Here is a 26,399-nt window from a genome sequence, read left to right as displayed (position 1 = left end):
CAATGCAAAACGTCTGGGCCTAGAAATTCACTTGGGCGCGGGCAGCTCGCTCGCGCCCAAAAGTTAGCGCTGGGCGGGGAGGCATTAGTGCACGCCGTATAGTCGTCTTCTGCGCCCCAATTCGGAAGCGGGCGCTATACCAGGGTGTGCCCGCCTCCGTTTGGGGCGCTGCAACTGAATATCGGCGCGCTAGTTGCCGCAGCGCCACCCGATGCGGTGCGGCAGGCTGCGGTACTGCAGGCCTCCTCCTTCTCTTAAGGGGGAGGTGCCTGCAACGGCCGGAGCCCCGATCGCGAGTGCCGGCAAAAGAGCTCGGCACAGCGGAGAAGTGCCGGGCTCCACGGAAACCAGCCGGCAATGCCGTGGGGGGGGTGGTGGAGGAGGCCGGGGAAGGAGGTGCAGGCAGGCGGCCGCCGAAAAAGCAGCCGGCCGCACCTTCCGCTTTAAAGCGCCCCACTATGGCAGCAGGACGGCCCCGTTTTCTGGTCGCTGTTTGCGCCCGCTTCGGAGGAGGCGGCTGCAAATAAATATGGGGATCGACGCGGTTTCGGGGCGTTACGGGCCACCGCGCACACCGATGACGTCATCGGTCCCAGCGCAGCGCTAACGGCTACCGCCGCCAATACCGCTGCACTCAATTTCCGCACTACCACCCCGCCGGCGCAAAAGACCTCTTTAGGCGCTAAGTGGGCGCAAGGCCCACTGAATTTCTAGGCCCTGGTATCTTAACAGTGGCGGTATTCATTCATCTATCTACCATAGATAGTATAACTATTTTAAGCAGCTGCTTTTCTGAGTTATATTGAAAGTATTATTCTCCTTGCTTGATTTTTATGAGAAACACAAATGTTTATCAAATAAGGGTTGATTTAAATGGCACAAAGTTGTTTGTGCCAGTTACTTTAGCACAATGGTGTTGCCCTAGCCACCCCTGTGGCTAATCAGCAATTTCTATTGGGCAATGTTGGCTTAGGCATCCCCTGCCCCAAACACACTCTTCCCCCCCTCTCCTCCCCCACCGCCGGCCACAAGTACCTGATCTCCCTTCCAGCCATTGACCGTCGGCCCATGGTGCCGGCCTCCTGCTGCCTGACATTCTGCTCTCGCCTGCCAGCTAGCTGCCGCTTCCCGCCAGTTATGGGTTGGAGACTGACGGGTAGATTAGGTCTGGGAGTTAAAATCTCCCAGGCCTCAGGCTGCAGAGGTCAGGACGGTTTGCCATCTGCCGCGGCCCCCTTCTGCATAACTCCCGCCCCGAGTTAAAATCGGAGCTTTTATGTTCTCTTCCTCATTAGGTTGCTCTGATTATATCTGCTCTCTCTCACTTGAGGTTGCTCTGATTATATCTGCTCTCCCTCACTGGAGGTTGCTCTGATTATATCTGCTCTCTCTCACTGGAGGTTGCTCTGATTATATCTGCTCTCTCTCACTGGAGGTTGCTCTGATTATATCTGCTCTCTCTCACTGGAGGTTGCTCTGATTATATCTGCTCTCCCTCACTGGAGGTTGCTCTGATTATATCTGCTCTCTCCTCACTGGAGGTTGCTCTGATTATATCTGCTCTCTCACTGGAGGTTGCTCTGATTATATCTGCTCTCTCTCACTGGAGGTTGCTCTGATTATATCTGCTCTCTCACTGGAGGTTGCTCTGATTATATCTGCTCTCTCTCTCACTGGAGGTTGCTCTGATTATATCTGCTCTCTCCTCACTGGAGGTTGCTCTGATTATATCTGCTCTCTCTCACTTGAGGTTGCTCTGATTATATCTGCTCTCTCTCACCGGAGGTTGCTCTGATTATATCTGCTCTCTCTCACTGGAGGTTGCTCTGATTATATCTGCTCTCTCTCACTGGAGGTTGCTCTGATTATATCTGCTCTCTCTCACTTGAGGTTGCTCTGATTATATCTGCTCTCCCTCACTGGAGGTTGCTCTGATTATATCTGCTCTCTCTCACCGGAGGTTGCTCTGATTATATCTGCTCTCTCTCTCTCACTGGAGGTTGCTCTGATTATATCTGCTCTCTCTCACTGGAGATTGCGCTGATTATATCTGCTCTCTCTCTCACTGGAGGTTGCTCTGATTATATCTGCTCTCTCCTCACTGGAGGTTGCTCTGATTATATCTGCTCTCTCTCACTTGAGGTTGCTCTGATTATATCTGCTCTCTCTCACCGGAGGTTGCTCTGATTATATCTGCTCTCTCTCACTGGAGGTTGCTCTGATTATATCTGCTCTCTCTCACTGGAGGTTGCTCTGATTATATCTGCTCTCTCTCACTTGAGGTTGCTCTGATTATATCTGCTCTCCCTCACTGGAGGTTGCTCTGATTATATCTGCTCTCTCTCACCGGAGGTTGCTCTGATTATATCTGCTCTCTCTCTCTCACTGGAGGTTGCTCTGATTATATCTGCTCTCTCTCACTGGAGATTGCGCTGATTATATCTGCTCTCTCTCACTGGATGTTGCTCTGTTTATATCTTCTCTCCTCACTTAAGGTTGCTCTGATTATATCTGCTCTCTCCTCACTGGAGGTTGTGCTCATAGGCTGTGTAGAAAAGAGTAGCAGGATTGTGTCCTGTGTCATGGAACTGAGAAAAGATTGGATAGTTGTGGGCTTTTCAGCCTTGACAGGTGGAGAATGAGAGGCATGTCACAGATCTATGTAACATAGTAAATGGTATAGAAAAAATCTAGAACAATTAGTTCAAATTAGGATAAGGGGCATTCATTAAAACTAGCAAAAGGCAAATTTGGGACTGATACCAGGTAACTCGTCTTCATGCAAAGCATGTTCAACACAGTCAAGTAGGGTCAAAGGAGGAAATAGCTGTATCCTGTGATGGATAGACGAGTTAGAATGTGCCGAATGGCTTTGCTCATCATTCACCTGCCTTGTGATCTTGTGCAATTTTTTTTAAATGTATTTACGGGATGTGAGTGTCACTGGCAAGGCCAGATTTATTGCTCTTTCTTAATTGCCCTTGAGAAGATGGTGGTGAGCCGCCGCCTTGAACCGCTGCAGTCCATGTGGTGAAGTTACTGTTAGGGAGGGAGTTCCAGGATTTTGACTCCGCGATGATAAAGGAACGGCGATATATTTCCAAATCAGGATGGTGTGTGACTTGGAGGGAAACTTGCAGGTGGTGGTATTCCCATGCGCCTGCTGCCCTTGTCTTTCTAGGTGGTAGAGGTCGCGGGTTTGGCAGGTGCTGTTGAAGAAGCCTTGGCGAGTTGCTGCAGTGAATCTTGTAGATGGTACACACTGCAGCCACGGTGCGCTTGTGGTGGAGGGAGTGAATGTTTAAGGTGGTGGATGGGGTGCCAATCAAGTGGGGTGCTTTGTCCTGGATGGTTTCAACCTTCTTGAGTGTTGTTGGAGCTGCACTCATCCAGGCAAGTGGAGAGTATTCCATCACACTCCTTACTTGTGCCTTGTAGATGGTGGAAAGGCTTTGGGGAGTCAGGAGGTGAGACACTCGCTGCAGAATACCCAGCCTCTGACCTGCTCTTGTTGCCACAGTATTTATGTGGCTGGTCCAGTTAAGTTTCTGGTCAATGGTGACCCCCAGGATGTTGATGGTGGGGGATTCGATGATGGGAATGACGTTGAATGTCGAGGGGAGGTGGTTAGACTCTCTCTTGTTGGAGATGGTCATTACCTGGCACTTGGTGTGGCGCGAATGAGGCAATGGAGAGAGTGGTGCAAGCTGCATTAATCATTGAGTCTGACTACATGCTAGCAGTTGTTGAGAACAAGTCTAAATACAGGCAAGTTCAGGAAGAAAAGCTCAAAAGAAATGAACTGGACTGATCTAAGCTTTGAGCCCATTATATATCGAAAGCGGTTCAGGGTCAGAAACGTCCAGGAAAATGGCCTGCTCATTTTTTGCAGCTTAATAGGTAGATTTTTCCAGGTCTGCTCCCAGGTGTACTGGACCACCTGAGTGCAGCAAATATCGGAAAGTTGGTTGGGTTGGAGGGCACACCTGTAAAGGATCCCACCCGATGTTTCTGACATTTGCTGTGCCCAGGCAATCAAGTGCACCCGGACACAGACTCAGGAAAATCTCCCCGAATTTGTCTGTGTCTGACAGCAGGACCAGTCTGCTGGTCCCTCTATTTTCTGCCATGTTTAATCCTACTTCTATTTTTCCCCAGAATGACTTGCACAATAAGCACATTCTGCAGTTTACACTTTGAAAGCTGACAGAATCTCCATCCCCTGAAGCAATTTATAACAGCTATTCTGATGACGTTGAATTCGGGATTTATTTCATGCATGTAGCCAGAATTGTCACAATTTTAAATTCAGTGACAGCAGCATGATGCACAGAATCATGATTAAAAATGGTGGTGATTGTGGCAGCATAAGAGATGTGTCTTGCCAGAAAGAGTAATAGCGACAGATGCAAAAACAGCACTACTCAACCTCCCTACAGGCTATAGGGAGCAATATTACATCTCCTGTTCTACAAATATTGGCAAATGAACCCTTCCAAGAGCTATGTTCTATGCTAAAAAGAAAAACCCTGCAAATGCTGAAAATCTGAAATAAAAACAGAGGATGCTGGAAATATACAGCAGGTCATTCAGCATTTGTATTCAGGTGTGTAACCCTTCATGAGAACTGAAGACTGAAAGGTAAACAGGCATTTTAGTAAGGTTGGCAAAAATTGAGAGGGAGAAAGGGGGAATGGGGAGAGGGAGAGAATCAACAGATGCACATTAAGAGCATAAAAATAGTATCAACTTTCAAATCAAGCAATTTAAAATGATACACCCATATTTAAAATTTACATTTTGTAAACTATTAGCTACACGTTCTCAACAGAACTTAATAAAATATTAACTTCAAACTGATTTGTTGATGAAAAGTCTCACGGCATCTTTTAGAGGATCATCCTGCACACTTTGATTTCAATTAGTTGTGTGAAATCCGCTCTATAAATTGTTGTAAATCGTTACTTTCTATATAGAGGAGTGTGCATGAAGCTGTGATTGAACACCAAGTATTCTGTTGTGCTGTCAATCTATTTACAAGACATTTCCCCCAAAAATATCTCGGCGTAGAAATTTGGTTTTCGGGCACGCACCAACCGGGAGTCCAGAGACTCGCCTGGACTTGGGCCTCGGGTCTCCTTGGCTTAATTTGCCTGTCGCATCTTCACGTGCAGCTGGCCCATTTTGCCTGCAAGGATATTGGGCCACGTGCCTCGCTGGCACTGGCCTGAAGGCAAGTCCGGGAACAGGAGAAGGTAGTGGCAATGGGGGCCGTGATTGCAAATATTATGGAGTTGTTGGAGCACTCCTGGCTCCGCAGCTATATTTTTGGAATTTAAAAAAAAATCAAAACTTTTGTTGGAGGTCGCTGCTTAGGCCGCAGTGAATCGTCTGCCCTATTTACATATGTAAGGGACCCAACGCTTGTTCTAGCCGCCAATTTTAGGTTGGACGTCTTATCGGCATCCTTGGGGTGCGGGATGTTGGTCCCTGAATTTGGATCTCCTTGCACCTGTTTTACACCTGTGCAACAAAGTCTAACTTCTATTCCCTCATTTTTAAAAGAAAAGCACTGACCATTTTTTTTCACACTTCAGTATTTGATTCTGCAAGGATTTAATGAGACTTCTTAAGTTATTTTTAATAAAAACACTTCTGTTAAAATGTTCGTGTGAAAGGTAGTGTTTATCTGTAGGAGATAATCGGGAGAGCTGTCATGTACCAGCAGTTTAAAGGTGAGTTTAAATAAATACCTGGTTTGTCAAAAATAACGCTCAAACTGCTGCACTGTCAGAATGTCGCATTGATGTGCAATTCTTGTTTGCTGCCAGAACAGCAGAATCGGGGTTTCATCCGTGGGTCCCCCACGCAGTTTCTTCAAAATAATGGCTTATTTTTATAGGAAATGTACCTGTATTTGATTTTTATGACTGAGCAATATATTTTTTTAAATAAAAACAGAAAATGCTGGAAATACTCAGCAGGTCAGGCATTTATATTTTTTAAGTTGAGTTTAAAATGATTGTTGCGTACCGTATGAACCCAGCAACTGCTGCGTGAATTAATAATCTCTTTGCCGATGACTTTCAGTGCTGTCCCCTGAGTTTCATTTCAAAAAAATCGTGAAAAGGGGAGAGCTTGCTGATAGTTAATTTAAAGGGCCACCATGTTAAGAAAAATTGGTTGGCCAACTGTGTAAAAATACAATGTGCAATGATGTAACTTGTATTCTCCTGCATCATGGTCTTACTGGCACATAATGTTATTGTGACGAAAGTGGCACGTCTTCTGGCTCTTCTTTTCCAATTGGAAAAAGGTTTACCAAATCCCTTTTAAAATGCCTCTTTAAAAAACCTGCAATATATCTGTGGGTATCAACTTGCACTTGTGTAGCACCTTTAGTGTAGTGAAGTATCCCAAGGTACATCACAAGGAGGGGGGGTCTGTCAGACCCAAGAAGAAGTTGGGCGAAGAGTTCTGTAGCCACTCTCGAAGAGATTCTAAGGAGGCTTTTGAAGGTGGTGAGAGATCTGGTAAAGGGATTGGTATGAAAGCTCAAGGGTCTGCCAGCAATGGTGGAGTGGACAGGGAGGGGAGGTTCACAGTAAGGCAGAGCAGGAAGATGGAGCGTGCAAGTGGATACATAGAGATGGAGGAAGTTGCAGAGTTGGGCTAAAATGAGTATTTCAAAATCAGTCCGCTGGGTGATGGGTAGCCAGTGGAGGTCAGTGAGATTAAGACTGATGAGTGAGCGCGACTTCGTATGGGATAGAATGTGAGTGGTAGAGTCTTGGTTAAGTTGGAGTTTGCACAGGTTTGAGTTTGGGTGGCTGGCAAAGGGATTGGGGAAATTACGTCTGGAGTGACAAAGGTGTGGATGAGGATTCCAGACCGGCGAGGTATAGGCCCAGGTGAGTGATAATTTGGAGGTGGAAATCCGAGGTTTTGATGTTGGACTGGATGTGGGGTTTGAAAGTCCATGCAGAGTTAAACAGAACTCTGAAGTTGCACATCATCTGGTCGAAGCAATTAATTAGAAAATGGGATGGAATCGGAGACTAATTTGTGAAGTTTCTGGTGGGAGACAAAAAGAATGGCTTTTGTCTTGTCTTTGAGCTGGAGAAAGACCTGGCTCATCTATGACTTAATGGGGCATAAGCAATCAGATAACATAACTGTCATGAAATCAAGGATGGTGATTGTGGATACACATGAAAACTGACTCTACATTTAACAATAAAGTTATGAGGCAGCATATAGTTGAATGAGGGACTGGGGATAGAATTTTGGACATGCTGGAGGTGACTGTGTGGCATAGGAAGAGAAGCCATTGCAATAACGGTGCAATAGAAGTGGATCACGAAGGAGAGGTGGCGGAAGGGGACATACAGATTATCTGTGATGAAAGCTCAGATAGGATCATGAGGGATAATGCACCACAGTTGCAGACACACAATCTCATTGTTAAGTTTGACCAGGGAAATTTTGGTGCTGTGGGAGGGACAGAAATCAGATTGAAAGAATTTGAATAAGGAGAAGTGGCCACAGAGTTATGTGTTGTTGATTTGACGACTTTACAGAGGAGAATGTTGGAGTTGGGCAGTTGTTGGAGAGGGCGGAGGGGTCAACTATAGGCTTTTAAAAGAGAGGTGATGGTAACAGTTTTGAAGGAGAGAATAATGGCTGAGGAAAAGGAGGAGCTAACAATGTCAGCATTGAGTGATTAAGCACATAGTCACGAGAAAAAGTAATGGGTGTCTTGGAGGAAACCAGTCTGATGAGGGCTGGGGTGAGATGGGGAAAAAGCAACAGAGTATTATGCGGTCTTAGGAGGCTTGGTGGTTGGGACAGGGGGAGGCTGAGTTCGCTGAGCAGGTAGCCTCAGTTTTGGGGAGAAATTCATGAGCTCCTCACACTTTCCTGTAGAGATGAGAAGAGAGGGCCGGGGAGAAAGATCAAAGGGGGTCATTTATTGTGAAGAAGAATTTGCGGTTGGTTTGTGGAAACCATTAAAAAAAAATTCTTATTGATGGGTTTCTATTGTAATAAGATTAATATCTTGCTTTCATGTTTTCTTTGAATTATAGAGTACAGAATTAAAGAAACATATTTTATATATGTCCTAAGGCAGTAATTAATTATTAATAATCCTTAAAGTATGCAGAAAGGATTGACTAAACCCACAGACGCCTTTCATTTTGGCATTGGCATTACAATTATATAATGCCTAATGAATGAGTCAAGATTTAGTTGGGATGCTGTATATTTGTCATAGACTACGATGACACTATCTTGAGTGTAATATCACCCAAATGTGTCTTAATATTTACTCCTGAGGAAGTGGTGAAATAGTTAAAATTTATCTTTAAACATCTTCCCTCCACTCTCCGGTACAGTAACTAAAGTCATTTTCCTCCCTCTTGGATCATCATTGTGCTCTGTCAAGACATTTTTTCTCCTCCTACAACACCCCACCCAACCCTCTGTAACCTTAATCCAGATTTAGGGTTGTCAATTGTGGGTAAGTAAGTTGCCTGGTAATGCCAATGTATTCTCTCTTCAGTGTTTGGCTGCACACATTGTTATGAAGTGTAGATAAGTTCTGGTAAGTTCTTCCCTCACCTATGCCAATTATACTAACCGCTATACTTTTCTGTCAGATTGTGATGGTCTCTCTCTTTTTCCTTCAGATGGTATTCACATCATTACCGCACTCTGTGCTTTGAGAGTGACCATCATTACGGAAGACATGCTGACGAACAGCATCACCGTGCGTTTGGAGAACATGTCCCAGGACAAGTTTCTGTCTCCACTGCTGTCTCTCTTTGTGGAAGGAGTTGCCGCTGTGTTGTCCACAACCAAAGATGACATTTTTATTTTTAATATTCAAAATGATACGGATGTTAGCGCAAACATTCTGAATGTGAGTTTCTCTGCATTGCTGCCAGGTGGGGTTCGAAACCAATACTTCCCTTCAGAGGATCTGCAAGAACAAATTTACCTCAATCGGACACTGCTGACCACTATCTCCACTCAGAGGGTCCTCCCCTTTGATGACAATATCTGCCTGAGAGAGCCCTGTGAAAACTACATGAAGTGTGTGTCTGTGCTGAAGTTTGACAGCTCGGCTCCTTTCATTTCATCTGACACGGTCTTATTCCGACCCATTCATCCCATCAATGGACTGCGGTGCAGGTGTCCTCCTGGATTTACTGGCGATTATTGTGAAACGGAGATTGACCTTTGTTATTCTAATCCATGTGGTAGTCATGGTCTCTGCCGAAGCAGGGAGGGAGGCTATAACTGTGAATGTCGTGAAGATTATACAGGTTAGTGCCTCACGTTTTTATTTTAAATTTGTTTATTTAAGATTAAGGCCTGATTCTGCTATTGGAGTGTATGGTATCACATGAGACGAAGTCACGATGATCCAGTCAAATCTATGTGTATCTGTATTTGACTTGTACCAGCATCCCAGAGTTGTTCAGGTTCCTAGTTGAAGATCACTGTAAATTTTATTAGGAACTAGATGTTTCAACCTCGCCTCCTCAACCATTTTATCATGCTGGAATAGACCAAACAGAAACAGGGAAGTATTTCCCTGTTCTGAGAAAGCAGATGGAAAAAATAAAAATAGACAAATTCCCCTTTGACAGTGTGAACCTAATGTTACTCATTGTGGTTGGTTTTATTGTAGTTATACTTGACGGCAGGTTGGTTTTGCATGAAAGCCTTTTTGTGACCATAGTTTGGACCTCTGTCATCTTCAGCTGCAGTGTGTAGATTTAAATTGGGCCATTTCATTGACTATCACGTTATTTTGTGACAAGGTCATCTAGGTGGGCTTCCATCACAGATAAATAGTACTGCAATAGACGGTTGTATTCAATTATTTGGTGCTAGGGTTAAAGGTCAATGCAAGAAGCCTGACGTGGGGTATTTCATCTAGCTGAGGTTACAGACGGGTCGTTGATACTGTATGATGTCACAACCACCCAGCATCCTTCCTAATAAGGTAGCAGCATATGGCAACTAATTCCCACTTTTATTTGGAATTCTAACTAGGAGCCTCTACAACAGATGTCTCATGTTATGCATGGATTAGAGCCACGGGTCTATTTTCCTGAACTTGATTTATAATGTCTTTCCCAGGTTCACACGTATTGGACAGTTTGTCTAAATCCAAACACTCTCCTGGATCTAACTTTATTAGGAAACTGTGAAATGGTAGAATAGACCCAATCTGTAGCCTGTACCATGCTCATGAATAAAAACAGAACGTGCTGGAAATACGCAAGAAGGCTCTGCCAGCATCTGAAAAAAGAACAGGTGGGTTAATGTTTTGGGTAGAGACCCTTCACTAGAACTGAAAAAGAAGGCAGTCCCGAGATGCTTTGTAGGACTAAATAAAGCAAAGAGGAGACGAGAGAACCGGCAAGTGAGTGAACTATACTAACTAAAGAGGGTAAAAACAAACCAAAGTTGAAGTAGAGTGCATATGGGACTTAGAGGTATGATTCTTTTTAAAAGGGAGAATACGAGAAAATAAAGGAAGAGTTAAGATGGATAAGGCCACCAAGGAGGGAATATGAGAAGAGAGTCTCAAAAATATTGAAAAGAACAATAAAGTATTCTACAAATATATCAGTAAAAAGGGAATTGCTAAATGTGTGGAGGGACCCCTGAGAGGAGAGGATAATGAGTTAGTAGAGAGCAAATGGAATTTGACCGGGATACTTATAACAAGTACTTTGCATCAGTGCGTACAAAACAGAAGCCTATTGGGGAGCAGGTAAATCCTTAATTAGTTAAAAGCAAGATGAAAGATATAATAAATAAAGGAAAAGTATGAAAGAAGTTAGTTAAGCTAAAGCGCCGGGACGTGATGGGATACATTGAAGGATCTTGAGGGAAATGGAGAAAGAAATTGCAGAGGCCCGAGGAATTATATTTCAGGATTCTATTGAGTGGATGCGTGCTGGAGGACTGGTGAGTGGCCAATGTAATATCATTTTCAAAAAGAGAGGTTGAGCTAACCTGAATAATTACAGACCAGTTAATTAGCATCTATAGTAGGGAACATTTTTGAATCTTTAATTAAAGATGAAATTACTAAATATCTAGATGAAGAGAAAATGATTAGACACTGCTGACACAGATTTAAGAAAGGAAGATTATGCTTGAAAACCTGATAGATCTTTGAAGAGGTGACAGATATGGTGGATGGAGAAATGCAATGGATGTGGTGTACATGGATCCTCAGAAAGCCTTTGACAAGGTATCATGCAGAGACTAATTGAGAAGACTAAGGAAGATTAGCGGGAGGGTAGCAAATTGAATTAAAAACTGGCTAGAAGGTAGGAAACCGAATAGGCATTAAGGGCAGTTTCTCAGAGTGGTTGGAAGTAGATAGTGGTATCCCACAGGGCTCAGTCCTGGAAATGCTTCTGTTCACTGTGTACATCAGTGATTTGAATAAAGGGTGAGAGAGAGGTGTCTAAATTTGCAGATCATACTGCAGTAGAAGGCATAGTAAATAATTCTGAGGACCAAAGGAAGCTGTAAAGGGACAAGATGGTTAAAAAGGTCATAATTATACTTTGAATGGGGGAAGGTTAGGTGATGTGGAAGAACAGAGAGATTTTGGGGCTGAGGTTGTGGAGCTATTAAAAGCAGTACTTCAAGTGGATAAGGCCGTTTTGGAAAAAAAAAACTAGTGGAATATTGGGTTTTATGGCAAGAGGTGTAAAATATAAAAGTCAAGATGAATCTATATAAAAGCTCAGTAAGATCACTGCTGGAGTACTGTACGCAGTTTTGGGTTCCACACTATGGGAGGATGTTGAGGCCATAGAGACGGTACAGTTCAGATTCACTCAGATGCTGCCTAGTATAAGGAAATACAAATATGAAAAAAAGACTTAAAATTAGGTCCATTTTTATTAGGACATTTATGGGGTGATTTGATAGAGGTATTTAAAATTATGAAGCGATGTTACAGGGTAAATAGAAACAGATGGTTTGGCCGGGATCTTACCTGAGGAGGCGCGTTGGGGGCGGGACTGCTGGTTTCTGGGTTCTAGTCCCACGCCCAGCGATGTCTGATGCACTGACGCTACTTTCCCCTGATTGGCCTTGTTAAGCCCGCCCTGTGGGCTTGCCGGCCAATTATGGGAAACCTGGTGTCAGATGACGTCAGTGCATGACGCTTCATCTGCCGGTTTTGTTAGTGACAGGCACCATAAATTTTTGACAGATGAATTGTCAGTGTTTGACAGCATTGAGGTGCTGTCAAACACTGACAATCACTGTCCAAAGGTGAGCCCTTGTACCCAGGCTCACCAATGACTCTCTCCCTAGGAGAAAACAGATGGCAGCTGCATGTGAGATTGCAGAAGTCATCTGTCAATTCTCCCGATCAGATGAGGCTTCACGGAAACATCAAATCTTGTCACTTGCAGATACATATAAACAGAATAAAAATATTTCTCACTACATTCTCTCACCTGTCATACTTATCTGTGCACCATTGCACCCATCACACTACCTCTGCAGCTGTCATTTACACACTTACACTGCAGCAGACCCACAGCTCACCGCGATGACCTTGGCGGGGTTCCCCGACGTCGGGAAGCCCGCATCAGCAAAATGGGGAAAAGCCTATTAACTACCTGTTAACAGGCAGTTAATTTGGCTCTAATCCCCTTCCCGTCCCTGGGAGTCGGGTCCCGCCTTCTGGGAAGATGGTTCGGAGGTGGGTTGGGAGCGGGGTTGGGACCCGCTCCCAATTTTTCTCATTTTCCCAGCAGTCCTGCCTCCAAACCCGCCTCCGCAGGGCTGGGAAAATCCAGCCCTTTGTTTCTTGTGGTTGAGGGGTCTAGAACAAGAGGACATAGATGTAAGATTAAACATGAGATTTGGGACAGGGAGCAGGGGAAGCTATTTTACGCAGAGGGTTGTGAGGCTGTGGAGTTAGCGAATGAAGCAGAGACCATGTAAACATTTAAGAATAGGTTAGATAAGAAGTTGAAGGAAAGGGGGAACCCTGTCTGGCACATCGGATTGGGACTACTGCTTGTGTGGAGGAGGATAAATGCCAGCACAGACTGGTTGGATCAACCAGCCTGTTTCCATGTTGTAACGTCTGTCATTCTATGTAACTGCTACTAGAAAGAAGCAGCTAAAAGTTTTAAAAGCCTGTGGACAAATGTTTTGTTAAAGGCTAAAGGGAGGTGAAACATGCTGGATGATTCATGAAGGTCACATCAAACGGGCTTGGAAAAGGCACTGAAATGACAAAAGATGAATAAAACCGCTCCAAAGTAGAAGGGAGTGAAGTAGAACACTAATGGGAGAAACTGGCAAGAAAATAGGGGAAAGGCTAAGGTCGGAAGTTGCTAGTCAATGTTCAGATTAAAAGTTGCACAGTAGCCAGAAGGAAGATGAGATATTGTTCTTGAAGTTTGTTTTGAGTTTAGTTAGAACAATGTAGAAGGCCAAAGGCAGTAAGGTGAGACTTGGAATGGAGGGGGAGTTGAAGTGCTGAGCAACAGGGAGGTCAAGATCATGTTTATACACACAATGGAATGTTCAGCAAGCAGTCACCCAGTCTACATTTGGTTTTCCCAATAAAGAGGAAACCCTCTGGGAACAATTGCTAAAATGAAGATTTTCCATCTCTGGTTTAAGGGGATAGTTAGTCAGACTGCCAGTGTTTTCTTGTCATAAAGTCACATTTCGAATATTGTGCTCTAATATTGCTTGAAACTTTGGGCACCCTAACTTCAAAATATAATTGATGCACTGGAGAGACTTAAGAGAACTGTGACAATTATGATTCTGAGATGTAGTGTTCTCAGTTATGAAGAGGGGCTCAAAAAAGTGGACTTGTTTTCATTGATCTATCTTTTCAAAATGATGAGTGACACAGATGAAGTAAACGTAAGCAAGCTAACTGACTTAGACTTTGATTGCAAAACTAGAGGATAGGAGTACAATCTTAGTTTAGAAATAAGAAATAAATGGGCTGGATTTTCCTCAGCTATTCCACCCAAAATCAACAGGACAGTGGCGGAAAAGGGGGCAAAACTGAGTGGTAAGGCATACCGTAATCTCTAGGAACAGCACCTCCTCTCCCGATTAGGCACTTTACAGCCTTCCGGACTCCATATCGAGTTCAACAACTTCAGATCATAACCTCGGCCCCTATTATATTTTTACATTTTTTATCCACAATTTTGGTTTGTGACTTTTCCTTTTTTTTTTCCTCTCTCTCCCACATGGCAGCTGTCTCTCACTCTGCCAGCGCATTTCACACTTCATTTAGAGCCATTGTCTGTTTCTTTACCTGTCCTATTACAGGAAACTCTTTTTTAATCCGGCACCGACGGGACCGGCGTGGTGCCGGTTGATCAAAAAGTCCGGATTACAGAGAGGTATACTTACCAAGGTATGAGAGCCCCGTACACGGCCACAGGTGCAGGAGTCCCGGTTACATGGCCACAGATCCAGGAGTCCCTGTTGCATGGCCACAGGTGCAGGAACCCTGGTTACGCGGCCACAGATCCAGAAACCCCGGTTACACGGCCACTAATATATAGTAAAACTTACCTGAACCTACTCCTGAATTTTGCCAGTTAAGAGAGATTTCCGGATATTTAGGTGCCGGTTAAAAGAGAGTTTTCTGTACTATTCCGTCTCACCTTGAATATCTCTTAATGTCTCTTCTTTCATCCCCTCCCCCATTTCCCAGCCCCCAAACTGCCTTTTGTTTCATTTCCTGCCTTTCTCTCAGTTCTGTAGAAGGGTTTCGACCCGAAACGTTGACTCTGTTTCTCTCTCCACGGACGTTTCCAGCATTTTCGGATTTCCAGCATCCGCAGTATTTTGCTATCGCATCGTGGTAAGGCATACCCTTGCTTTCCTGCCTCGAGCTAGCTTCCCTGTCCGCTACATGTAAATGTTGTGGGTGTGGTGTGCGGGGCCTGGGCTCTCCGACTGACTGCCCCTTTTAATGGCCACTCCCTGGGACTGCATGTAGAAACTCTTCAGAACTCTCTAGCCCCCTTTAAATCCTCACAGCACCTCCAACAGGATTTGCTCCCTCTTGGTGGCAGGGATCCCACCAGGAATCTGCCCCATATAGCAAATGGCTCCTGGCCCAAGACAATGGGTTGGGGTTTCAGCGGTGTCAGGCCAGCGGGAGGATGTTTCACCACACGGTAGTACCTCGGGAGAATCCAGCCCAAGGTGTTTTTTTCTGTAGGGCAGTGGATATACGGAATGGATTCCCAACAAGCATGTCAGTGTGACACCTTTGGAAAGAACTGGATAAATAATGGTGAAGTTAGAAACAGGTGATCCAATACTCTGAAATTCAATGGTTCCTGTAATACTGGGACTGTGGGTGAGTCATGTGTTAAATGCAACTGTAAATGTAAGTAATATTCTGGAGTTTTGCTTGACTACCCTTGAGGGCTGGGAAGAAACTTTTGAGGAGATGTGTGTTTTTGGATGCCTCGCTCCCTCAGCAGATTAAGTGGGTTGGGTCGAGTCAGTGAGAGGGCAAATGAGCACCTGCTGTTCACTTACTCCGTGCAGACATTCCTCCTGTTCACATGGAAGGAGCATCCAGATTTTAATCAGGATTGTGGAAGCTTCTCATTTGAATCTCATTTCAAATAGTGTATCACACAGGAGAAATATTGATATATGTGTCACTGTTTGACACTAGTTGGCCTCAATTATAGCCAAGAAAGCATGCACTTATCTACCTGTGCCTTCAATTGCAAAGCAAATTAGAGGCCTTGCTATGTAGCCATCATCTTGGATTGTGCTGTTAAAAAGTGACTTGTGACTCACACATGGTCTTTCCCCACTTTTGTCTGAGGCATTTTGGCTTTAAACTAGGTACTGCACTATAATTTGTATGTTACTCCATGTAAAGGAATAAACGATAAGCTCGGTCATAAAAATCATCAAAATTCTTAAGCTAGGAAAATCTTTGTTTTACTTCATAGTGAAAAACCAATTGATTTATTGTTACATATCACTCTCCTATGGCTGGTCTCTCAAAAAGCACAGTCATTTTGTCTTTGTACCTGGGGAAACGAGGAAGGACTCCTCCGTGCTCAGACCAACACTCAGCCCTCCCTATGCCTGTCATACCATGTCGTCCATAGAGAGTCTGTCAACTAATGATACCAATAAATATTTAGGGCTCCAGTTTGGAAATCCAGATTTTTCTGGTTTCCCCAAAAGTAGAGTTTAGCAACTCCTGGAAGTTTCTAAAGAACATGTCGGGGTTTTGGGGTGAGCACATTGATACATGAGGACCAAATCAAAAGGAAAACCTACTTAGAAAGATTATTTGAACCAATGATAATTTTATGACTGAAATATCTTGAATAGTGGATGAATACAGTCTCCTCAACACTTCAATTGCAATGCCACCATGCTCAGTACTTCTTGTCCGCAGAAACTGATGTTTCCTGTACCCAAAGTTATGCATGAGCAACGTTTTTTCCCCCCCTTCTCACGTAAGGCTGTGGTTCCATAGACACCAGCAGTTCTCCAGGTAACTCGCTTGATGTTGTTTTTATGTGACCCTGGACAGTGAATGTTGACAGACTATTCATCTACCAGGGGCATCAGAGCTGAGCCTTACCCTGTCCTCATCTGACACTATTTTAAACAGGGCAGAGATCAGGAGCAGAAATTCAACTTTTTTTGTTTCTGCTTGCTAGCCCAGGGCACTGAAGCTGATTATTGAGCCCATTTTCTGCCCCTGCTAAACATAGACTGTGAATCAATCCAGGTGGCTTGCTATTACACAAGGCGCCACCTGTACCCACTAAGCAAGTGGTTCCCAAACTGGGGCATATTGGCTTGCTGTGACTTAATAGTTAAAGTGGTCCAGAATGTGTTTTGGTCTTTCCAGTTGACTCTTGATCAAGAATTGTGGATGTCATAATCATTAAAGTTTTAAGAAACTTTATTTCACTTTGCATGCAAAACATTTCCATAGCTGGGATTCAAGCTAGAGAACTGAAAATTAGAACATGGCACTCACACAACCCCATTACAATTGGAAATTTGCAAAAAATTAGCCCGATATGAAGATCAAACTGTTACTTTTAATGAGAATTCTAGATTTAATGGTAGGAAAGCTAATAGATTTGGAAGTGGGAGTCAGAAACATGGGATATCTTAGTCAGCTGAGGAATCCTTGGCACCATCAGAAAGTCCACTGAATGGTAGACCATCTGGGTTACATAGATACATAGATACATAGAAGATAGGAGCAGGAGTAGGCCATTCGGCCCTTCGTGCCTGCTCCGCCATTCGATGAGATCATGGCTGATCTTTTAATTCAGTATCCCGTCCCCGCCTTCTCTCCGTAACCCTTAACCCCTTTTGCCCGTAGAAATATATCTAATTCCCTCTTAAATATATTTAATGAGCTGGCGTACACTGCCCTCTGTGGCAATGAGTTCCACAGGTTCACCACTCTCTGAGTGAAGAAATTCCCCCTCATCTCTGTCCTAAATGGTTTAGCCCTTATCCTCAAATTATGTCCTCTAGTTCTGTTCTCACCCGCCAAGGGAAACATTCCTTCTGCATCCAGTCTGTCTAGACCTGTCAGAATTTTATACACTTCTATGAGGTCCCCTCTCAATCTTCTAAACTCCAGTGTGTACATCCCTAAACTACATAGTCTCTCCTCATAGGTCATTCCCGCCATTCCTGGTATCAGCCTGGTGAATCGCCGCTGCACCCCCTCCATGGCAAGAACATCCTTCCTCAGATGAGGCGACCAAAACTGTACACAGTACTCGAGGTGTGGTCTCACCAGTGCCCTGTACAGCTGCAGCAAGGTATCCCTGTTCCTGTATTCTAACCCTTTTGCTATGAAGGCCAGCATACCGTTTGCCTTCTTGACCGCCTGTTGCACCTGCATGCTCGCCTTCAGTGACTGGTGTACAAGAACACCCAGGTCTCTCTGTACTTCCCCCTCTCCCAATCTATTGCCATTTAAATAATAATTTGCCCTCCCGTTCCTGCACCCAAGGTGGATAACTTCGCACTTGTCCACATTATAGTGCATCTGCCATTTATCCGCCCAATCGCCCAGTCTGTCCAAATCGCTCTGGAGCTTCCTGGTCTCTTCCTCTGAGCCCACCCCCCCTCCTAGTTTAGTGTCGTCTGCAAATTTGGAAATGCTGCATCCGACTCCCTGATCCAGGTCATTAATGTAAATTGTGAACAGCTGGGGGCCCAGGACAGATCCCTGTGGTACCCCACTTGTTACTGCCTGCCATTCAGAAAATGAGCCGTTTATTCCAACTCTCTGTTTTCTATCTGACAGCCAGTTCCCTATCCTGTATTTATAGCTGAACATGATAAAGAAATTTAACGGGAAAGAAGGATATGGACATTCTTTTAGTGATCTAAAAGTAAGCATTCTGTCCAAATCAATTAGGGTTGTATCATATCTATGTTACATACTTTCATACTGTATATTAAAGTTTTACTGTGTGCAGTAATTATAGGCATTCTCGAAGCTGGCAATTGTTTGTCAGACTTTGTACCCATAGCTCGTGGTATGTGAGCGGGCGTGAGAACATTTTCAAAGAGAATCACTGCCTTCAGCCACTGGGCAAGACTGAACAACATTTCTAAGTGCCCTAACATGGTACATCCATACGTAAGGAGAAAGATGCACAATAGCATAATGTTGCCTTTTGAGTATGGTTGAGAATCAGGGGAATTTATAATGGGGAACAAAGAAATGGCAGACCAATTAAATACATACTTTGGTTCTGTCTTCACAAAGGAGGACACAAATAACCTCCCAGAGATGTCGGGGAACATAGGGTCTAATAAGAGGGAGGAATTGAATGAAATCACTATTTGTAGGGAAATGGTGTTAGGGAAATTGACGGAATTGAAGGCCGATAAATCCCCAGGGCCTGATAATCTACATCCTAGGGTACTTAAGGAAGTGGCCCTAGAAATAGTAAATGCATTGTTGGTCATCTTCCAAAATTTTGTAGACTCTGGAACAGTTCCCATGGATTGGAGGATAGCTAATGTAACCCCACTATTTAAAAAGGGTGGTAGAGAGAAAACGGGGAATTATTAAGTCTGATATCGGTAGTGGGGAAAATGCTAGAGTCCATTATAAAAGATGTAATAGCAGAGCACTTGGAAAACAGTGACCGGATCAGACAAAGTCAACATGGATTTACAAAAGGTAAATCATGCTTGACTAATCTACTGGAATTTTTTGAGGATGTAACTGGTAGAATAGATAAGGGAGAACCAGTGGATGTGGTGTATTTGGACTTTCAGAAGGCTTTCGATAAGGTCCCGCATAAGAGATTAGCGTGCAAAGTTAAAGCACATGGGATTGGGGGTAAAGTACTGTCTTGGATAGGGAACTGGTTGGCAGACAGGAAGCAAAGGGTTGGAATAAACGTGTCTTTTTCCGGGTGGCAGGTAGTGACTGGTGGGGTACCGCAGAGATTGGTGCTAGGACCCCAGCTACTGTATTCACAATATATATAAATGATCTAGATGAGGGAACTAGATGTAATATCTCCAATTTGCAGACGACACAGAGCTGGGTGGGTGTGTGTGCTGTGAGGAGGATGCAGAGAAACTCCAGTATGATTTGGACAGGTTGGGTGATTGGGCAGATGCATGGCAAATGCAGTATAATGTGGATAAATGCGAGGTTATCCACTTCGGTGGCAAAAACAGGAAGACAGATTATTATCTGAATGGCAATAGATTGGGAAAAGGGGAAGTGCAACGAGACCTGGGTGTCCTTGTGCACCAGTCGCTGAAGGTAAGCATGCAGGTGTAGCAGGTGGTTAAGAAGGCAAATGGTATGTTGGCCTTCATAGCAAGAGGATTCGAGTACAGGAGCAAGGATGTCTTGCTGCAGTTGTACAGGGACTTGGTGAGACCACACCTTGAGTATTGTGTGCAGTTTTGGTCGCCTTATCTGAGGAAGGATGTTCTTGCCATGGAGAGAGTGCAGCGAAGATTCATCAGACTGATATCTGGGATGGCAGGAATGACGTATGAGGAGAGATTGGGTCGATTAGGCTTATACTCACTGGAGTTTAGAAGAATGAGAGGGGATCTCATTGAAACTTCTAACAGGACTAGACAGACTAGATGCTGGAAGGATGTTCCCGATGGCGGGGAAGTCCAGAACCAGGGGTCACAGTCTAAGGATAAGGGGTAAGCCATTTAGGACTGAGATGAGGAAGAATTTCTTCACCCAGAGAGTGGTGAACCTGTGGAATTCTCTGCCACACAGGGCAGTTGAGGACAATTCATTAAATATGTTCAAGAAGGAGTTGGATATATTTCTTAAGGCTAAAGGGATCAAGGGATATGGGGAGAAGGCAGGGACAGGGTACTGAATTTGGATGATCAGCCATGATCTCATTAAATGGCAGAGCGGGCTCGAGGGGCCGAATGGCCTACTCCTGCTCCTATCTTCTATGTTTCTATGTTTGATACATTCTGTGCAATATTCAATCTGTTCTGGAACTCCTGAGTTAAGCAGTTCTAAGTATTTATGTGAAACTAATTGATGAATGCGGTTCTGCAGAATTTGTTTCCTCCAATCCAACGTAGGTGCAACTATATTTGTTTTGGGGTGATTTGTTTTGGGGTGATTTTAAGCAGTTTGTCTTAAGTTTTTGGTCTGGTTTGTGTTTTGACAAATAAGCCTGTAGCTTGCCAGCAGAGTTTAGAATTTACTGTCGTGCAGCAGCCCTACGCAGGGCAAAGTGCGGAGACAATGTGAATGATTCGAAGCTGCTCATCATTCCCTTTTTGATACTTCTAAATGAGAAAAGCAGCAAAATGAATTTGCAACAGAAATACTGATTCACAAACAGCCTTGCAGTGGGGCAAAAGAATGTTGAGTTGCTTTGCCCTAATCTACTGTCGGAAGGAAAGGAAATGTCAGGTGATATCTGTCATCTATTTGATAAATTTTCCCAGCACGATGATAGGGTAGGCTATCAAAATAACCCAATGTAACAGCACCTCCAATCTTCCCATTCTTACTGTCACCAGATTCAGTGTATCCTCTGCTTCCTGTGCACAGTAATTACTTTCAAATCAGTCTGGTTTTCTCTCTCATGCTGCCTTTTCCATGAACTAATTATTTGTAATGTCTTCAGGTGATGATAGTTGACCTGTCTTCATATGTCTACTTTTGCCAACATAAAAGGATTTTAAGTACTTGACAGTCTTCTACAAAATTGGATTATACGACAATTAGTTAATTACCTCTGGAGCTGGCCTGGTTTCCTCTCCTGTAGAGATCAACCCAAACAGGAGACAATCTAATGGTTCAGGTTCACGATAGGCCAGGGTTGAAGGTAGCAAAGTGAGGCTTATACAAATTGTGCTGAAATAGTCAATTATTGAATCTGTAAGCTGCCTCTTTATTTAGGAGGTTTCCATTTTAAAGAGGTGTTGTCTGTATGAGAATGTATAAAGTGAATCTGGTATTGAAAGTAGAGAAAGGGACCCAGAATAACCATGCATTGTTTTCATCTTTACAAATGATCCATTTACATAATGAAGTTTTGCATCAATAACATTTAAAACAAATGTTTGCTGAACACTTTTTCATGACGAATGTGCATATGAACCTTCAAAATGTTTGCTTTATAGTGGGGGAAGGGGGGGTGATGAACTTATTTAATTGGCTGTTTTGACCATTTATTTTAAAGGGGTGCCAGCTTCACACAAACATGGCAGCCAATTTAAACTGAGTTTCCATGGTGGAGCGGTTTGGAATGTAGGCTGTGACCTGGATATGCCAGTTCCTGATCTTAGTTGGTAAATGCTAGCCTGGCCTTTTGAAAGGCCAGAGCCTCTGCACACCCCTTACAAGGCCAGCCAGGTCAGAGGGGATGAGGACTCCCCACGCCAAGAGTTCCTGCTTATCTGGCCCGTAAGGAACCTGGCACAAGACTGGGGACTGCGATAGGTGGAGGTGGGGGTTCAGGCTAGGGAGCCAACTTGCACCCTGAACAGAGGGGGAAAAAAAGAAGAGAATTGGCCCTCTTACACGAGACTGAGTCATTGGGTCTCAAAACGGGTGAGGGTGCCTGGCCACCACCCCCTCCCCCAATGGTGGCCAAGTGCTGGAGGTTCTGGCAGCTTGGGGCAGATGAGTGCCAGAATGTTCTCATCAGTGCATGTGAGCCATATGCAAATGAAGTGCCCTCCCCCTGACCTCAACTCTGGTGAGGTCAGTGCTGGAGGGATATGATGGCAGGATCCCAGTGTCACATGGCTTATGCATCTTGTGTTGACAGGCATTGGTGGAAGTGACCACCGCACAGTCCTTGTGGAGACGAAGTCCCGTCTTCATGTTGAGGATACCCTCCACCGTGTTGTGTGGCACTACCACCGTGCTAAATGGGACAGATTTCGAACAGATCTGGCAACTCAAAACTGGGCATCCATGAGGCGCTGTGGGCCATCAGCAGCAGCAGAATTGTATTCAACCACAATCTGTAACCTCATGGCCCGGCATATCCCTCACTCTACCATTACCATCAAGCCGGGAGATCAACCCTGGTTTAACGAAGAGTGCAGGAGAGCATGCCGGGAACAGCACCAGGCATACCGAAAAATGAGGTGTCAACCTGGTGAGGCTACAACACAGGACTACTTGCATGCCAAACAACGGAAGCAACATGCTAAGCGATCTCACAACCATCGGATCAAATCAAAGCTCTGCAGTCCTGCCACATCCAGTCGTGAGTGGTGGTGGACAATTAAACAGTTAACAGGAGGAGGAGGCTCCAAAAATATCCCCATCCTCAGTGATGGTGGAGCCCAGCACCTGAGTGCAAAAGACAAGGCTGAAGCATTTGCAACTATCTTCAGCCAGAAGTGCCGAGTGGATGATCCATCTCGGCCTCCTCCTGAGGTCCCCAGCATCACAGATGCCAGTCTTCAGCCCATTCAATTCACTCCACGTGATGTCAAGAAACGGCTGAAGACACTGGATACTGCAAAGGCTATGGGCCCTGACAACATTCCGGCAATAGTACTGAAGACTTGTGCTCCAGAACTAGCTGCGCCCCTAGCCAAGCTGTTCCAGTACAGCTACAACACTGGCATCTACCCAGCAATGTGGAAAATTGCCCAAGTATGTCCTGTCTACAAAAAGCAGGACAAATCCGACCCGGCCAATTACCGTCCCATCAGTCTACTCTCAATCATCAGCAAAGTGATGGAAGGTGTCGTCGACAGTGCTATCAAGCGGCACTAACTCAGCAATAACCTGCTAACTGACGCCCAGTTTGGGTTCCGTCAGGGCCACTCAGCTCCTGACCTCATTACAGCCTTGGTCCAAACATGGACAAAAGAGCTGAATTCCAGAGGTGAGGTGAGAGTGACTGCCCTTGACATCAAGGCAGCATTTGATCGAGTGTGGCATCAAGGAGCCCTAGCAAAACTGAAGTCAATGGGAATCAAGGGGAAAACTCTCCATTGGTTGGAATCATACCTAGCACAAAGGAAGTTGGCTGTGGTTGTTGGAGGTCATTCATCTCAATCACATGACATCACTGCAGGAGTTCCTCACGGCAGTGTCCTAGGCCCAACCATCTTCAGCTGTTTCATCAATGACCTTCCCTCCATCATAAGGTCAGAAGTGGGGATGTTCCCTGATGATTGCACACTATTCAGCACCATTCGAGACTCGTCAGATACTGACGCAGTCCGTGTCCATATGCAGCAAGACCTGGACAACATTCAGACTTGGGCTGACAAGTGGCAAGTAACATTCGCACCACACAAGTGCCAGGCAATGACCATCTCCAACAAGCGAGACTCTAACCATCTCCCCTTGACATTCAATGGCATTACCATCACTGAATCCCCCACTATCAACATCCTGGGGGTTACCATTGATCAGAAACTGAACTGGACCAGCCATATAAATACTGTGGCTACAAGAGCAGGCCAGAGGCTGGGAATTCTGTGGCGAGTGTCTCACCTCCTGACTCCCCAAAGCCTTTCCACCATCTACAAGACACAAGTCAGGAGTGTGATGGAATACTCTCCACTTGCCTGGATGAGTGCAGCTCCAACAACACTCAAGAAGCTCGACACCATTCAGGATAAAGCAGCCCGCTTGATTGGCACCCCATCCAGCACCTTAAACATTCACCCCCTCCACCACCGGCGCACTGTGGCTGCAGTGTGCACCATCTACAAGATGCACTGCAGCAACTCGCCAAAGCTCCTTCAACAGCACCTTCCAAACCCGCGACCTCTACCACTTAGAAGGACAAGGGCAGCAGACGCATGGGAACATCACCACCTACAAGTTCCCCTCCAAGCCACACACCATCCTGACTTGGACCTGTATCACCGTTCCTTCACTGTCGCTGGGCCAAAATCCTGGAACTCCCTTCCTAACAGCATTGTGGGTGTACCTACACCATATGGACTGCAGCGGTTCAAGAAGGCGGCTCACCACCATCTTCTCAAGGGCAATTAGGGATGGGCACTAAATGCAGGCCTAGCCAGCGACGCCCACATCCCATCACTGAATTAAAAAAAAACATGGTGTAATGACATAGATCACATCATCAGGGTGCTTGCACAGAATATCGTCATGAAGAAAATTCACCGGTTCCTGTCTCCCACTCCCAACAAGAAATGTTTGCCTATTTCATGAGGCCAGTGCCCCTTTTTTAACCTGACAGTTAAATAGCTCATTGAAGAGTTTAGCCTTTGGTCAGGGTACAAGCATTCACTTGTGGAAAATATTGTGCTTAAAATGAGTGCTTGTCAAAGGACAGACTAATTTGTAGGGGTCAAGGTGCACAAATATGCCGGTGTTGCTTACTTCTAATGTCTTAGGTGGTGATTTTTTAATTTGTCTTGCACTAAATGTTTCTGTTAAATATTCTTGAAGCTTTCCAAACAGCTGAGTTTCCCGATGTCCTGGTCAATATTCATCCTTCAGCCCACAGATCAGCTTAACTGGTCATTTATCTAATTTCCGGGACTTTGCTGTATGCTGTCTGCCTACATAACAACAGGAACTGCACTTCACAAGTCATTCATTGGCTGTGAAAGGATTTGGGACATCCTGTGAAAGGTGTTGTGACAGAGCAAGTTATTTCTTATTATCATAAACAAGCTGGGAACAAGCAAACATGCATCTGAATATCTTGAAAAAAGGATTATTAATATAAAGAAATAGGAAAGAACTTGCATTTATATAGCGCCTTTCACGACCTCGGGACATCCCAAAGGGCTTCACAGCTAATTCATTATTTTCAAAGTGTTTTTGTTGTTATGTAGGCAGATGTGGCAGCCAATTTTCACACAGCGAAGTCTCACAAACAGTAAATGAAATAAATGGCCACTTAATCTTTGACGTCTCCCTGTGCATTGAGTTTGGTCTGTATTGATCACTGTAAATCCCATCAACCTGCTAAATCTGGTCAGGTGCAGGTCTGCACACTCCCTGATGGAGGTTGTTCCTGAATACTCTGTGATCACAGGTCTATGTTCAGCAGTGCTCACTGCTTCAGTCCATCCACAAATACTGTGAACTATGAATCTGAATCAACACCTATTCAGACAAACAGATAGGAACTTTAATTACTGTGCACTAAAACACATTTTTGGCAATATATTCCACGTGGAGCTCCTTATTTCCACTTTCTAGCTGGAAAAGGATGGGATCTGGATTATGGACATAAGAACATAAGAACATAAGAAATAGGAGCAGGAGTAGGCCAATCGGCCCCTCGAGCCTGCTCCGCCATTCAATAAGATCATGGCTGATCTGATCCTAACCGCCAATCCACTATCACAGAACCATCTCCTGAATCTAACAGAATTAGACACACGAAATAGGAGCAGGATCAGGCTACACGGCCCCTGGGCCCGCTCCGCTACCCACAGGGCCATGACCGATCCGAACCTAGACTCATGTCCAAATTCCTGCCCGCTCCCCATAACCCTTAATTCCCTTTACTTCTAGGAAACTGTCTATTTCTGTTTTAAATTTATGTAATGATGTAGCTTCTACAGCTTTTTGGGGCAGCATATTCCATGGACCTACCACCCTCTGAGTGAAGTAGTTCCTCCTCATCTCAGTTTTGAAAGAGTAGCCCCTTATTCTAAGACTATGCCCCCTAGTTCTAGTTTCACCCATCATCGGGAACATCTTCCCCGCATCCACCCGATCCGACCGCTTCACAATCTTATATGTTTCAATAAGATCGCCTCTCATTCTTCTGAACTCCAATGAGTAGAGTCCCAATCTACTCAACCTCTCCTCATATGTCCATCCCCTCATCCCCGGGATTAACCGAGTGAAC

The 26,399-nt window shown here is 44.7% G+C and overlaps 1 protein-coding gene across 6 annotated transcripts in view; it reads left to right on the top strand.

Annotated features, from left to right (window-relative positions):
• Positions 1-26,399, top strand: part of celsr1a (cadherin EGF LAG seven-pass G-type receptor 1a) — a 377,534-nt gene that overhangs the window by 172,213 nt on the left and 178,922 nt on the right. For all 6 annotated transcript variants that reach the window (XM_086010282.1, XM_086010280.1, XM_086010278.1 and 3 more), the window contains exon 3: positions 8,691-9,329. In XM_086010282.1, the coding sequence (XP_085866408.1) occupies positions 8,691-9,329 (639 nt within the window). The remainder of the gene's footprint in view (positions 1-8,690; positions 9,330-26,399) is intronic.

Source organism: Somniosus microcephalus, chromosome 17 (assembly GCF_052327205.1).
Source record: "Somniosus microcephalus isolate GS21.2 chromosome 17, FLI_Smic_1.0, whole genome shotgun sequence".
Lineage (NCBI taxonomy): Eukaryota > Metazoa > Chordata > Chondrichthyes > Squaliformes > Somniosidae > Somniosus > Somniosus microcephalus.
Note: the sequence above shows the minus strand (reverse complement) of the source record. Positions and strands in the feature narration are given on the sequence as shown.